The 15,509-nt window shown below is 35.7% G+C and overlaps 1 protein-coding gene across 1 annotated transcript in view; it reads left to right on the forward strand.

Moving 5' to 3' along the window:
• LOC114046108 (unconventional myosin-XVI-like) overlaps positions 1-13,951 on the forward strand; it is a 682,808-nt gene extending 668,857 nt beyond the window's left edge. Inside the window, exon 35 of the mRNA XM_027866362.1 lies at positions 13,566-13,951. Within this exon, the coding sequence (XP_027722163.1) occupies positions 13,566-13,796 (231 nt within the window). The 3' untranslated portion in view covers positions 13,797-13,951. The remainder of the gene's footprint in view (positions 1-13,565) is intronic.
• Positions 13,952-15,509: the final 1,558 nt, after the last annotated feature.

A 15,509-nucleotide genomic window follows, 5' to 3' on the forward strand; every position in this document is an offset into this window, starting at 1 on the left:
GAATGAGAATGCTACCTCTTACTTAGGAATCCCTCCATTCTCGATCCATCTGCCCACTGACTGAAACTCAGGTTCTGCTCTTCCTAGATCTATGAGGGTTTGTATTTTTTAGCTAGTCATTTTGGATACTGTCCCAAAGGAAGCCAAAAAGCTATCTCTTATTTAGTTCCCCTGATGTTATAGCATACTAGTACCCTCTTTCCCTCCACTTAGATATTATTTTTATTTATTTATCCATGTTCTTAATTTTGTGTGTATATCTATATGTAGATATCTATCTGTCTATATCTATCTGTGTGTGTGTGTGTGTGTGTATGTGTGTGTAGTTTCCCTCCTGATCCACCCTAGAGTATAAGCTCCTTGTAGGCCAGGATTGTTTTATTTTTGCCTTTGTACCTAGAGTCCCTAACACATTATCTGCGAGGTTAGTAGGCACTTAAAAATGCTTTTTGAATGAATGAATTAATGAAGAATAGGATATGGCACTCTCAAGTTTGCAAAGTACTTTTCATATATTATCTCATTTAAGCCTTACAATATAGTTATGGGATAAGTACTGGGAGTGTTATTACCTCTGTTTTAGAAATCAGTAAACTGAACTTGAGAGGTTGTATCTCACAGCTAATAAATGTGTGTGACTTATTTCTCCACCTCACGTAGAATGTAAATCACTTAACAAAATCTGTGTCTTTTTTCTTTGAATCACTGTGCCTAGTGAATTGAATATAGTAGACATAAATTAAATGCATGCTGAATTAACCATATGAATTCACCCAAATTGCAATGTAGTGAAATGAGTACAGATAACAACCCAAGGATGGAAGCAAGGAGAGAAGCATTAAAAGAATAAATGAAAAAGTATTTCTTAAGTACTTACTATGTGCCAAGTACTGTATTGAGCACTGGAGATAAAACTATAAAAGGTCAAGATAGTCTCTACCCTTAAGGAGCCGATATTCAAATAGGGAAAGGAATAGTGGCCACGGAGAAGTGTTTTGTGCAGGGAATCAGTCAATCAATCAGCAGATTCTCATTAACTCCCTATTATGTGCCAAGCACTTTGCCAGGCACTGGGTATACAAGAACAAAGAATTAAATAATCCCTATCTAATATATGTGTGTATGTATGTATATGTGTGTATATAAGTATATGTATGTATACACATATGTGTGGCATAAATATAAGGTCATAAATACTAATAAGAAGAAAGCAATTAAATAAAAGGTAGTTTTAAGATGAAATGCCCGACTAGTTGGGGAGACCAGGAAAGGCTTCATGAAAAATAAGGTGCTTGAGTTGCATCTTAAAGGGAAAAAAAACTGACATGAGGTTGAAGTAAAGAAAGAAGGCATTTTAAGAGTGGAAATTAGTCAATGCCAAGGCAGATACATAGAAGTCAGAATATTACGTGTGAAGAACACAAAAGAAGGCCATTTTGGGAAGGATGGCAGAGTGCTTTGGGAGAGGAAGTAATGACCAATGAGACTTGAAAAAGAGAGTGGGTGCTCTGGATGACAGGTAATAGAGAGTACAGATTAAGGTTTATGTTTTTGTTTCATTTGGATTTGACTTTTTGGACATTGCTTTGACTATGTATGTTCATAATAGATTTTGTTTTTTTCTTACTTTCTCAGTGCAAATAAAGTGAGGAGAGAGAGGTGACAGGGAGAAAATTCAGACCAGAAAATAAAGTAAAATAGAACTTTAAAAAAAAATAAAGAAAAATATGGTATGGGGTGAAATTGTATAGAACCTTAAAAACTAATCAGAGGTATTTCTATTTTGTCCTACATGCCATAAGATGCTATTAGAGTTGACTGGATAGGAGAGTAATATTGTCAGATTTAAATTTAAAGATTATTACTCTGGCAACAGTGTGTAGGATGGAGTGGAGTGGTGAGAGACTTGTGATCAGAAGATGAATTAGGATAATATAGGCAAGATGAAAATCTGAGCTAAGATGGTGACAATATGAGTAGAAAGAAGGGATAAGATAAAAGACATGATGTGAAGGTAGAAATAGCAAAATATGACAAGTGATTGGATGTATAAGGTAAGGGAAGTCAGAAGTCCTAGATAATGCTATGATTATGAAGCTGTGAGACTAAAGGAAAGGTAGAACTATCAGCAGAAATAGGAAAATTTAGAAGAGGCAAGGACTTTGGGGAAAGATAATGGGTTCACTTTTGGGTATGTTGAGTTTTAAATGCCCCATAGGCAATTGATGTTGAACTGAAACACAAGGGGAGAGACTGGGGCTGGATATATTGATTTGGAGTCATATGCATATTGATGACTCAAGAAGAGAACCTTTTAAAGCCCCTACAGTTATGGAACATTATGACCAAGCAAAGGAAACTGAAAAAGAGTGGTCAGACAAGTAGGAGGTAGACTATGAGAGAGTAGTGTCATGAACACCCAGAGAGAAGAAAGAATCCAAGAGGAAAGGATTGTCAACAGTGCCAAATGCAGTAGATAGATCAAGAAGGAAGGAAACAAACATTTATTAAGCACCTATCAGGCACTGTGCTAAGCATTTTACAAATATTATCTCAGTAGATTCTCACAACGACACTGGGAAGTAGGTGTTGTTATTATCTTCATTTTATAGTTAGAAAAAAACTGAAGCAGACAGTATTTAAGTGACTTATGAGGTAGATTTTTTTCCCTATTTTATAACTGAGTAGACTAAGGCAAAGATAGGTTAAGTGACTTTTCCAATGACTGGATTGGGATTGAACTCATGTCTTCCATACTTAATGCCCAACACTCTATCCATTGTGCCACCTCCCTACCTCTAAAGGAGTTAGGATTAGGACTGAGAAAAGACCATCAGATATGGCCATTAAAAGATCAATGGTAACTTTGGAGACAGCAGTTTCAGATGAATGATGAGGTTGGAAGCCTGATTGATTACAAAAGGTTGAGCAAATAAAGGTAATGAGTAAAGATAACATTTTCTTTTAACTAAATTCAATTTATTTTTTCAAAAAATAAAGAAAAATTTCTCTTCTTTCATCAAAAAAGAAAAAAGCAAAAACAAAACCTTTGGAACAAAAATGCATAAACAAGCAAAACAATTCCCATATTGGCCATGTCCAAAAAAGTATATTTCACACTCCACCCTTAGTCTATCACTCCTCTGTCAGGAGATGGGAAACAGGTTTCATCAATTAGAGTTGGTCATTGCATTGACCAGAATTCTTAAGTCTTTCAAAGTTGTCTTTTATGATATTGCTGTTATTATGTAATTTATTTTCCCGATTTCCTGATTCTGTTCATTACACTCTATATCAGTTCATACAAGTCTTCCTGGGTTTCTGGAAAAAAAACCATCCTTTTGATAGTTTCTCAGGGAGCAATAGTATTTCATTATATTAATATACCATACTTCTGATTGATGGGTACCCTTCTAGTTTCCAGTTGTTTGCCACCAAAAATTAAGAAAAACTACTATAAATATTTTTGTCAACAGCTTTGGCTGAGAAAATAAGGAGATAGATAGTATAATAATCTTTAGGGATGATGGGATCTAGTCAAAGAGATGTTTCATGTTTGTTGGTTTTTGAATGGGGGACTCAGGCATACTTTCTTGAAAGCACTAGGGAAGGAACCAGTTGATACAGAGATGTTCAAATTTGGGGGCTGGGAATGCAATCTGCTGCTAAAAACAGGAGGGGCGGGATAGGGAATGGTGATTGGAGTCATAGGGCAATTGATTGACACATCCTTCCCAGAATGGTAATATTGATTTGATTACTATTCCCAGAGCTAGAGATAGAAAGCAATGAGAGACTAGATTGGTGATGCTCTTACTGGTGGCTTTGCTTAGTAATGTTATTTGTACCATTTAATTTAAAGCACAAGGAAAAAAAAAAGACAATCTGATTTATTTATTTATTTCACTTTGCACATTTCTTCTTTTATAATAATTAAGCTCCCCTTGCTGTACAATCTTCCTCCACCCCCATCACCAGAAACTTATGAGAACATTTTTCCTGGGCTATCTTTCTACAGCTCTAGAGAATAGTGATATATAGTAAGACTTCATTTAACCAGAATGCTTGGTTGGAGGCTGAGAGGTCATGGAATGATGTTCCAGTTAAGTGGAGCTTCTGGCTTAACTAAATAGACACAAGGCCCTTTTTGTTTAAATCCTTGGTGAAATTGTCTAAAATGTATTAGTAAAATTTGCTGCTTTAATAAGTAGAGAATAGGGAACATAATTAAATCTTCCTTTGATAATTCATGATATTGCAGTGCCTCAAGGTCATAATTATGAATATCAATTTTCTTGCACAAGATTGTCAATGTAGACCATTGATGTGTATTGACCACAGCACATACCTAGTTTGTTTGTTTGTTTGTTTTTAATAAATCCCTAATATCAGATGATTTTCTTGTGTGTGTGTGTGTGTTTTTTTCATTCTGATCTCAAGTTTAAGTGCAACTAAATCAGAACTGCCTGCCTCTGAAGGCATGGCCAGGGCCTCTGAAGACTCTTTAACTCTAAATCTATGATCCTATGCACCCTCATACACCCACACAAGTCACAATGGTGGCAGTATGTTTTAGTACTCAGATGGATGGACATGAGGAGAGGAAGACCTCAGTGTGAAACCCACATCAAAGTCTAAAAAGATTTGTGTAACTTTTTTATACCTAAGAGAATTCCCTAATACTTAACCAGCAAGTTCTATTGTACTCTAAATTAGTAGGATTTCCCACACTGGGTATCCCCCACCAATTATTCCTGGATAGTGAGGCAGTGGATCATAGTGGAAAAAAAAACATTAGGCAAGATATCCAAGGTCTAGAATTCTAGTTCTTAATGTGCCTCTTGTTAGCCACGTGACTTTGGGCAAGATACTTCGTCTCTGTGGACTTCAGTTTCCTGATCTGTAAAATGAAGGATTTGGATGAGATGTTCTCTATTATTCTCTCCAGCGCTAACATGCTGTTGTTTTATGAATCAAGACTTGAATAAGTTCATTTATTGAGTAAGTAGAAATACTCTTCTGAAATATCCAAGTCTCCAGAGTCAGAAGAAAATTGTAGGGTGTGGTTTGGTTCTGAGTTGCACATTTTTGTTGGAGGGTTTTCATTTGGAATTGAGAAGCATGTAAATTCATTTATCCCACCTCATCTCTCTTCTCCCAGCTGTGATCTGGAGTGCCCAATGGAAATTGCCCAATCAAATGCAAATGAACATGTTGATTTTGAATTATATTGAATGTTTAAATGGAACCCCCAATATCACCATGAGCTCAGTTTTAGCATACCTTTCAAAGTGAAATTTCTTTTATTTAACCCTTAGAGGTCAAGAAATAAGTCAACCTTAACTTATCCTAAACTTAACTAGATTGCTGCTTATGGTATTTCTAGGGCATAATTCTTTGTAAATCTAAAACAGAAGTTTTTTATTTGCCTTGAATTATTCTAGTAATTTCCTCAATTTCCCAACTCGTTTTCAAAGTATAGAACTCTATGAAAGACTAGAAAAATCAAAGTAATCACATAGACCATAGGCTTTAGAGTTTGGAAAGTCCTTAGATATCATCTAATTCATTCTCCTCATTTTACAAATAAAAAAATCAAGCCTACAGAGCTTAAGTGACTTGCCCAAGGTCACACAGCTGGCTGGAATTGTAGAGCAGGAATTTTAACTGGAACATGTCTTGCTCCAAATACAATGATCTTTCTAATACACCACACTATCTCTACTAGTACTATGCTTCATTTACATTGTACCCCATAATTGTAGAATTGTATGGGTTTCTTTTTTTCTTGATAGTAAAAACTCCCTTCAGGTTTCAGGCTTCGTTTGGTATGTTTTTAAATCAACATTTCCTTAATACCATATCTAATGATATTTGCATTTGAGAATATAGGGATGTTATCATTCAATCTGTCAAAAGTACTTGCTTCTTTTAATTTCCATAAATGTCATTAAATGCCTCTTTTCACCTTTGGGTGAGTAGTCAATAGAAAAATCAATGCAATGACAAATGACCAACAACATGATTTTACATATGAATAATTTAACAAAGAGCATATTCATCCTAAGAAGGAATGTTTAAAGAGGAAAAAGAAAAAAGAAAAAAATAATAATTGTACTCAACTTTTGGACACAATTCATAGAAGTACAAATCCACAACTTTGGAAAACAATTTATATTCTATTAAAAAAAACCCAAAATATTAGGCAACCTCATAGGGCACATATTGTTGAAGTATGCTACCTCAGTGACACATAGAAACAACCCTTAAATGAGCAAAATATGCATTAGCAATGAACCTCATTAAATTCTTTGGTATCCTGTTTCTCTGCATAATGTGAGGACATTTCAATGATTTTCTTCCTTGAAAACAATGCCTAATTTAACCAAGGAGCCTATTTGACCTGGAACACACAGCATCTTTAAATCAATTTTGGCTGCTATTTATTTTCATAGCTAATTGATATTGTGTGCTTATTGAATATGCCAGCATAAGATGTGCTATAATCCAGGTGGGGAACAAGGGACTAGCTAGCTGAAGAGAGTACGGGGGTTCCAGTGATAAAATCAGATTTGCCGTAGCAGTTGGAGAATTACTGTTCCTTTATCCCTAATATTGAGCTACCGTGTCAATAATCATGAGGGTCTCAAGTAGTATTATCATTTGCTAAGGATTATATTTTCCTTTATCTGGTGTTCTAACAACTTAACACGGGATATTTTTCAATCAAATACCTGCTTAGAAAAAAAAGGGTTTATTTGGGAAGATGTGTCCATGCATAAAGGCATATGTTTGGTATATGGCCATTTATGTATTGTTTCACACATTTCCAAGGTTATTAATCTAGTCTCTCTGGCCGTATATCACCGAATTTAAATGGCTTGGCCATTTGTTTTTATATGGTCCTTTCTTAAAACATAAAGGAGGCTGTTGTGCCCCAGATGTAACCTAGACCAAGTTTTTATGTCTGCTATAAACTGATATGAGGATGTATATTGGAAATGCTAACACAACTTTAAGTAGAGCACGCACAGGGGGAAACACTGTAATAAAACTGCTTTAGTTTCTATCTTCTATAAATAGTATGCATTTGTCAATTTCTTTGAGCAGTCAAATTATACTCAGCTCCCTTCAGACTCTGCCTTTGTGCCTTCCAGGTACTAAACAAAAATAAATAAATAAATAAATGACCGGCAAGGCAGAGGTACTTTCAAGGCTGTTTTGAGACAAAATTACCTAAACAAGTGGAGGAAGCATCACCTTTAAAGACCACGGAACAGTGTCCAGTTATACATGTATTATTTATTAGCAGCATCATAGAATCTTTATTTTTTTAAGAAAAGATTTTGTTTAAAGTGCTTCACAATTATTGATTGAAATTCTTCCTCCCCCCCCCAATCCTAGGCTTTCTCATTATGATGAAGTTCTGTCATCTCTTGTGAAATCATTTTAGAAACCACTATTTTGCCTAGCTCATGAGCTAAAGTCCGCAGCCTTGACTCTTAACTAAATCACTATGAAAGTTCATCCCCTCATGTCCAAGAGGTTTCTCACCATTGCTTACTGCTCAAACTAACCAGTAGTAGCCTGTGGTCACAGCTTTGGGCTTCTTACAAAAGTCGGGGAATATGAGAGAATGTAATAATAAACTGCATCTGCTTATGATTTGTATCCAACCCAACTGTGAATTATATCCAACCCAACTATGTATATTATCTATACGTAATACTTATTAGCAAGGTTTTAGGATATATCCACTAAAAGTTGTATTCAAAATGGAATAAAATGTTTAGTAGCTTAAAAAGAGATATTTGTAATGGGTTCTTCTTTTTTAAATCAGAAAGTCTGTTCTTTCATCCATAGATATGGATTTAGCTTCTTTTTCTGAGGATCTTTGTGGTTTGAGATCCTCTCTAGATCAATTATCTTTCTTCTCAATTTTGCCCAGAGGAAAAACTTATTTGTACAAGAATTGTTATCACAGTTTAGGGCAGAGGAGACTTTTTCTGGAAAGCTGACTGAAGTTGTTAGAAAGCTTTCTCCCTCTCTCCAACTCACTCAGTGAGAATTTTCTTTCTCCTTTACAGCAACCAGACAGAGCAAGGAGTTCTTAACATGAACTTGTTTTTTTTGTTTTTAATATTTTGATGACTACATTTCAAAAAGAATTGGTTTTCTTTATTATCTTTTTTGTACTTAAAAACATTATTTTGAAAAAGATATCTACAGACTTCACCAGCCTGCCAGAGGGGAAATGACTCAAAAAAAAAAAAAAAAGGTTAATACCTCCTGAGCTGGAGTAGATTACTCACTGCTCACAATTAAACTTTAACTGACTGTTGTTTGTGTAAGTGCACCTGAAAGCAGTACTTACATGTGAGGGATTCAACTTTCTGCTTTTTTTTTGTGGACCCCATACTTAGAATTAGCTCAAGTAGAATCAGCATTTTTTTTGCCCAAACCATTCTTCTATCCAGTGAGATAAACAGCCTGAGATTTTTCCAAACATTCCCCAACTTGCTTTCAAACAAGTTTGTGTTATCAGAAAGGAAAAGATGTAAAAGACATCTTCAAGGATGGATATCAGATCAAATCTGTATGACTCTCAAGTACCCTACCAAGGGTATAGTGTCAGGGGTTGGAGGTAGCTTAGTAAAAACATTATCTACTCCAACCCCCTCATTTTATAGAAGACAAAACTGAGGCTTTGGAAGTGAAGTGACTTTCCCATTGTGTACTCTCAATTTAAGGTATAAACATGATAACTTATGATGATCTCTCTTCTCTTTCTCAGGTACAATCCCTCCCTCTCTATCTTTCCTTCTTTCATTTCTCTCTTTTGCTCTCTTTTTCTGTAGCAAAATGCACCATTTAAACTTTGAAAATAAACTTACCAACAGCTAGCTATGCCATGTAAATATTGATTTATTAGCTATTTATTTTATTTTTTAAAATTCATTTTATTTATTTTAGATTTATTTTTATTTAAATTTAATTTTATCTTTATCTTTAAATTTAAATTTATCTTAATAAATTTAATACATTTATTTTTTTATTACCTGAACATGTATTTGGTTTGCTTTTGTTGTAATACCTAAATTTATACATATATTAAAAATAATTGACTTTTAGCTTCTCCAAGGTTGTCCTTACATTAAACTCTTATAATCAGCTCCATAACCTTATTTATTTCCTGCATATTCACCCACTCTCTTAAACCTTAATCCTGTTCCTTAGAACACAGTTTGAATTTGAAATTTTACTTAAGGGTCATTTGTATCTTAAAACAGGTTGAGAGTTTCCCTTTAACAGTAAGTGATATTTCATTTTTCATAGGATCTGGAATATGATTCTTCTTTATGTATACTCACACACATACATATATATATATGTAAACTCTTACAGAAAAGGAAATTAACAGTTATTCAGATGTGTATCAGCTGTAAATAATAATTCTTATAAATGTTTATCATTTTCTATATATCATCCGATTACTATTAAAAAAAAGAGTTGGTATTGTGTTTTATATTGGAAGGCAATAAATCTCATACCTATTATCTATGACAGGCATCATTATAATAACTGACAGCTCTAAATACAGCAGATTATATATCATTATTCAGACAGTCTTTTAGGGCATACTATCTCCATCTCTAGAGCTGCAATCTTTCTGCTTACAGTATCACATACCTAATTATGAAACTGAAATCTTCCTGAACTCTATTTCTTTTGAAAAATCTGAGATTGTTCAATATATCTCCTCATGCAAAAAATTAAATGGAAAAGGGACAAATAAGGAAAGAAGGTGAGGAGGCTATGGAATGAAATTTCTGGTTTCTCTGGGTTCCTTCAAGTCTCACCTAAAATCTCACCTTTTTACAAGAAGCCTTTCTTAACCTTTCTTAGTATTAGTGACTGCCCTCTATTGATTATTTCCTATTGAATGTGTGTGTAGCTTCCTTGAACATGCTTGTCTTCCCCATTAGATTGTGAGCTCCTTGATGCAAGAGCTGTCTTGCTTTTCTTTGTATCTCTACTGCTTAACAGTGTCTGCTACATAGTTGATGCCTAATAAATGTTTGTTTATTAACTGAGAACTGAAAAAAAAAAATGAAAACTTCTAAAGCTTTTAACATTTAGCATTCCAGATATGCCAAACTAACAAATGTAGCTGTGTAATAGTCTGATCTTTACTTGGTAGCCATAAATCTTCATAATTGAGAACATCTACCACAGCCTTTCCGTTTAGAAGTTATTCTGAGTATTAGCTGATTTTTGAAAGCAGCAGTAAAAATTTTGCTTATCAACATAGAGAGCCCTAGCTTGTCAAACAGAAGATAGCAATGTTCCCCACTCAGTACTTTATTCAAGACAGTCAATATCATCATTAAGTAAATGCTTTCTGATGGTCTGTGTGTATCAGTTTCAATTCTTAAAATGTATTTGGGACTTCAGATATTTTTATCAGTCAATACCAAGAAGCTGGCAGGAGGTACATTTCATTTGGAAATTTAAAAAAATGACTCAGGGGATTTGTAAAATTTTGCATCTAATTCCCTCTGCACAAGTTCGGCTCTGAACCAGCAATTTGTAAAAGTCACTGTCAGCAGATTCCCTGGGCTCCACGGGGAATGACTAACCATAAGTCAGCTTCCTATTGTGAAGTTGTTATCAAAGAGCAACACCTAGTAAAAGTTTCTGTTGATTCTGAAAGTTTCACCAAAAGAGTTAAGGACTAAAGAGGAAACGCAGACTGGTTACTGTTTCCTGATGGTTTGAATATTCCTAGTGTACCACATACGACATTGCTAAGACAAGCTACACTAACTCATATTCATTCAACCTCTGCATGGAGCCATAATTGGATACAATAGACACTTAGTAATTGTTTGTTATACTGAATTGAGGCAAATTGAATTGCAAAAATGCAGAAATATGAATAATAGTGATTAGAGATATATTTCTTAATAGATGAAGTGTTGTGTGGGGAAGAGAGAAAAGAAACCAAAGTTAGGAAGGTCTGGAGAGTGGCCTGACTCCCCAAAAAAATACTTCCTCCAACTAAAATCCCAATAATCATGATTGCCACTGACTTGATGAAGCTAAAAACAGAATTATTCACTTTTTTCTAAAAGTTGACTCCAAATCTGTGCATACCTGGGAGATTACATAATTTTGCTTTAAATTACTAAATATTCAATGCAGTTGGGGAAGGGGATATAAAAATAAAACCATAATCAGCTGCCTAAAGTGCTTTTTTATCCTTGTTCTCTTGGGAAATTAATAACATCATGCAGTCCTCTTTGCAATTGTATTTAACTTTATGCCATTTTGCATTCATATGAAATTTGAATGACAGCCTAGATTAGGTGATAAGAGAGTTGTCTTCTTGAGTCAGAAAGACCTGAATTCACATGCTGGCTGTGTCATCCTGATCAAGTCACTTGATTCCTCAGTGCCTTAGGAAACTCTGAGATTCTAAGTTGGGTAAATGAAATTTCCCTTGGGGAGCTTCCCATACCAGTGAAATCACAAAAAGACATAAAATTTCTCAGCAAATATAATATCTAGCAGGAATCAATGTGGTGCAGTGGAAAGCACACTGAACCTGGAGTCATGTATCCTAAGTTCAAATCCCAGCTCTGCCCCTTCCTATCAATGTGACATTAAGCAAATCACTTCACTTCTGTGGACCTCAGTTTCCTCATCTGAAAACAATGGATTTCAATTATTGTGTGGGTAAACGTCATCAAGGTCCAAAAACTCTTTTAGCTATAGATCTATGACCCTATGAACCTCAACACTGCCAGGAAAGGATCCCAGTCTCAAATGGCATCATTGCCACTCTCTATCATGTTTCCATCCTTCCATTTTGGCTTAAACCTGTATATCCTGGATACCTAAACTGGTATCCCCTAAATGTCAGGTATTAATGTGACAGCAATTTTGCTGATTATTTTATGTCAAAATCAATCCAGTCTTAACTATTCAGGAACTGATTTTGCAAATCTCTATTTAGAGAGCCACCCCCCCACCCCCGCCTTTGCCTCTTCCTCTCTTTGGCTGTCTGTGTGTGTGTTTACACCTTCATTAGTCCCTTTTTCTATTTACTTTACAGAGTTGTTGTGAGGAAAGAGCTTTGGAAACCTTGAAATATTATTTTAATGTGACTATTATGATAATTGTGTGGCCATAAATCTCAAAAAATGGGTGTAGGCAGGGAAAATGCAAGAATGAAAAAGAAAGTCAAGCTCATTTGGTAACTTGTTCTGGCTAAAGGGTTAGAAGTTGAAGAAGTTGGGGGCAGCTAGGTGGCACAGTGAATAGAGCACTGGCCTGGGAGTCAGGAGTACCTGAGTTCAAATCTGAACTCAGACACTTGACACCTACTAGCTGTGTGACCCTGGGCAAGTCATTTAACCCCATTGCCTAACCAAAGAAGAAGAAGTTGAAGGGTTCACTGAAATAAGATTTCAGGATTCTCTGGGGTTTTCATTGTACATGGTATCAAATAAGATAATTCTGTATAGCACTTGTATAAAGCATTAAGTTTTGAAAGTAGTCTGTTAAAGTGCTATGGGTATCATATATACATATATCAATAACCTATGTATGAATCAGTGTTTTGGGGGGTATGCAGGGCAATTCCACATCTATGATCCTATTGGGAATTCCCATTGTGAAAACTCCATCTACCTATGTAGATCTACAACTCCTCTGTAACTTTACTATAGTGTTGTCTCAAACACTGAGAAATTAAAGTACTTGCCTATGATAACAAAGCTAGTATGTGTAAGAAGGAGGATTTGAACTCAGATCTTGCCTGATTTCAAGTCAAGTCCTGTATCCATACACCAGTTGTGTCAAACTCAAATAGAGACAGTGGCCACTGATCTATACATAAAGATACCTAGAGTAGCATAATGACAGTTAGAAAATGTGATATTAAGTATGTTTTATTGTATTTTTTATTTATTTCATTAAATATTTCCCAATTACATTTTAATCTGATTCAGGCAGCATTAAGGAGTGTTGTGAGCTGAATGATACTGCATCTTATGTGTGATACCTCAGCACCAGACCACACTGCTGGTCTTCTGTGACCTTGGCCAATGAGATGGCCATAATGAAGGTCACAACAAAGAGAATACCGTCCTCTGTGGGACAAACAGTGGCCACACTGAAGAAGGGTGGGTAATTGAGTTACAGTTGCCACTCTCTTGCCAATTTTTTGGAGCGGAGAGGGCTCTTTCCTCTGCAATTAGATCAATTAGTTAATCATAATTCAGTAACAAAAGTATGAAAATAACTCTTTTGATCATCATTTTTGCATTTATTTTCCAAGTTCAAGTTCATCTACCCAAGGAAGACAAACTTTTAATTCATTTCTGTAATATTTTTGGCAAATAGTAGATGCTATCTGTTTGGGCATCTGTTTAGTTAGTACATCATAGTTCAACTATAAGTCATGAAATAAGAGGCTTTTATATCCAGGTGTTATCAAACATCATGGTCGTTCATGTTTTGGATGATTTTTTTTCTATTCCCACCCCCAACCCCTCCAGGTAATCCATCAACTAAGGCTTTCAGAGAATGAGAGCTTGGCCCTTCAGGAACTCCTAGACTGGAGGCGGAAACTTTGTGAGGAAAGAGATTGGCAACAAAACCAGCACCATCCAGAACCTCGGGTCAGCGGACCTCCTCCACCCCCTTGTAAAAAGCCAGCTCTATTGAAGAAGGCAGAAGAGACTTCCTGCAACAGATTACCTTCAGAGTTGTGGGACCCTACGATTTGATGAGGGTTGGTTTGCAGACTCTAAAAATCAAAACCACCTAGTGACTGGAAACTGTAGTAGCAAGCAACATCTTGCTCTTTCCACCCCCCACCTCCCACAAACGTGCTAGATTCTGTCTCCAGGCATATACCCTCGAAAAGCACAGGAAACTGGAGTTCAATACACTAGATTCAATATATATATATATATATATATATATATATATATATATATATATATGTGCGTGTGCCTGTTTGGTCTTTCTTTTCTTTCTTTCTTTTTTTTCCTTTTGTAGTGATTAGCACTGATCTTTCTAACTGTGTGCTTTGGAGGCCTCAAGAACTACAGAACACTCTCTTTAGAAACCAGTATTCTGCAAACAGGAGTGGGAGGTGGGGGAGGGGAAGAAATGAGTCAGAGGGTGGAGGGGGAGGCAGAGTGGTAGAATGGTGGTGGTCGAATGAGATGTGCACACTGTACAGTTGTTTTGATAGAGTTCAATACTATGTTTACTGTATCTTGAATGGTTTTAATATGATGCATATATATAGTACATATATTATATTTCTTTGTAGATGTATGTGTTTTATTGGAATTCCAAACCTGAGCATTATTATTTACATGTTTGTTACTGGACTTTATAAATTTATGCAATCGGTGGTGCTGTTCTTTCTTCAAAATACAGGTAAAAACGCAAAGTCCATTTGGATTCTTTTTGCTCCATGTAGTTTTTGCCTGAAGTATCTAAGAATCTCAACACTATGTTGTTGTTTTAGCTTCATTGATGTCAACCTTAAATTTGGTGACACTTGCAAAATTGGCTTTTGTGGATAGTGCCCAATGCTTTCTATTTCATTCATTAGTTAGGAGATACTGTTTCTTTTCTATGCGCTGTGCTTTGGAATAAGTGGGTTGTGAATTTCTTTAATTAAACTTCATCTCAAGTTGACAGCATAGGTTACAGGAAATAATGAGTCCCTCAGTAAATGTGTATAGCTTCATTTTCACAGCTGGTTATATAAAAAGGTCAGATGTCAGTACAAAGGTGCACCCAGTCACAGGTGCAGAAAGGACGGCTGAGATTTTTCTCCTTTGAGCAATAAGGCTTCCTGAAGGTACAGGAATCATAAGATGAATATGTCCTTAAAGAGGTATGCTGCATGATTCACATACTGTATATCACCAGAGCTCATGTATTACAATGGCCTTGACTTAATGAAGTGTTCTGGTTGGCTGTTGTGAAATTTTGACCAGTGGCATTAAAAGAATAATAATTTGCTACTTGGATCTTCCCAGTCATTCCAGCCTTTGAAATATGACTGTGCCAATAAAAGGGTACAAGTATTTTCCTTTTGCTGTCTGTTGTTGTTGTGGATTCGAATTCAAACTAACACTTGGAGGTTTCAGCATACCTCAATCCAGCAGTCTTTCACCCTTTTCTGTAGTGCCTCCTAGGCATGGCAGACTTAACTACTTTAAACCATGACTTTTGCATATAGACTCCCTAGGGAAACCTTCCTAAAAACCGTGATGGCTGAAGTAATGTGGTCTTAGTTCTAAGGTGGGTATCTACTTAACTCCAGTGTGGAGCTTCCAAACTGTTCTTCCCACATTCCCACTGATCCCTGTATTCTCTACTCACAAATAATAAATCATCAGAAGGAACCAGCTTTCCACCATTAAACATCATTCCCATCAATAATAGTATTGGGATACTTTTACTTTTCCCAAAAT

The sequence above is a fragment of the Vombatus ursinus genome, unplaced genomic scaffold, assembly GCF_900497805.2.
Source record: "Vombatus ursinus unplaced genomic scaffold, bare-nosed wombat genome assembly UNPS02014781.1, whole genome shotgun sequence".
Classification (NCBI taxonomy): domain Eukaryota; kingdom Metazoa; phylum Chordata; class Mammalia; order Diprotodontia; family Vombatidae; genus Vombatus; species Vombatus ursinus.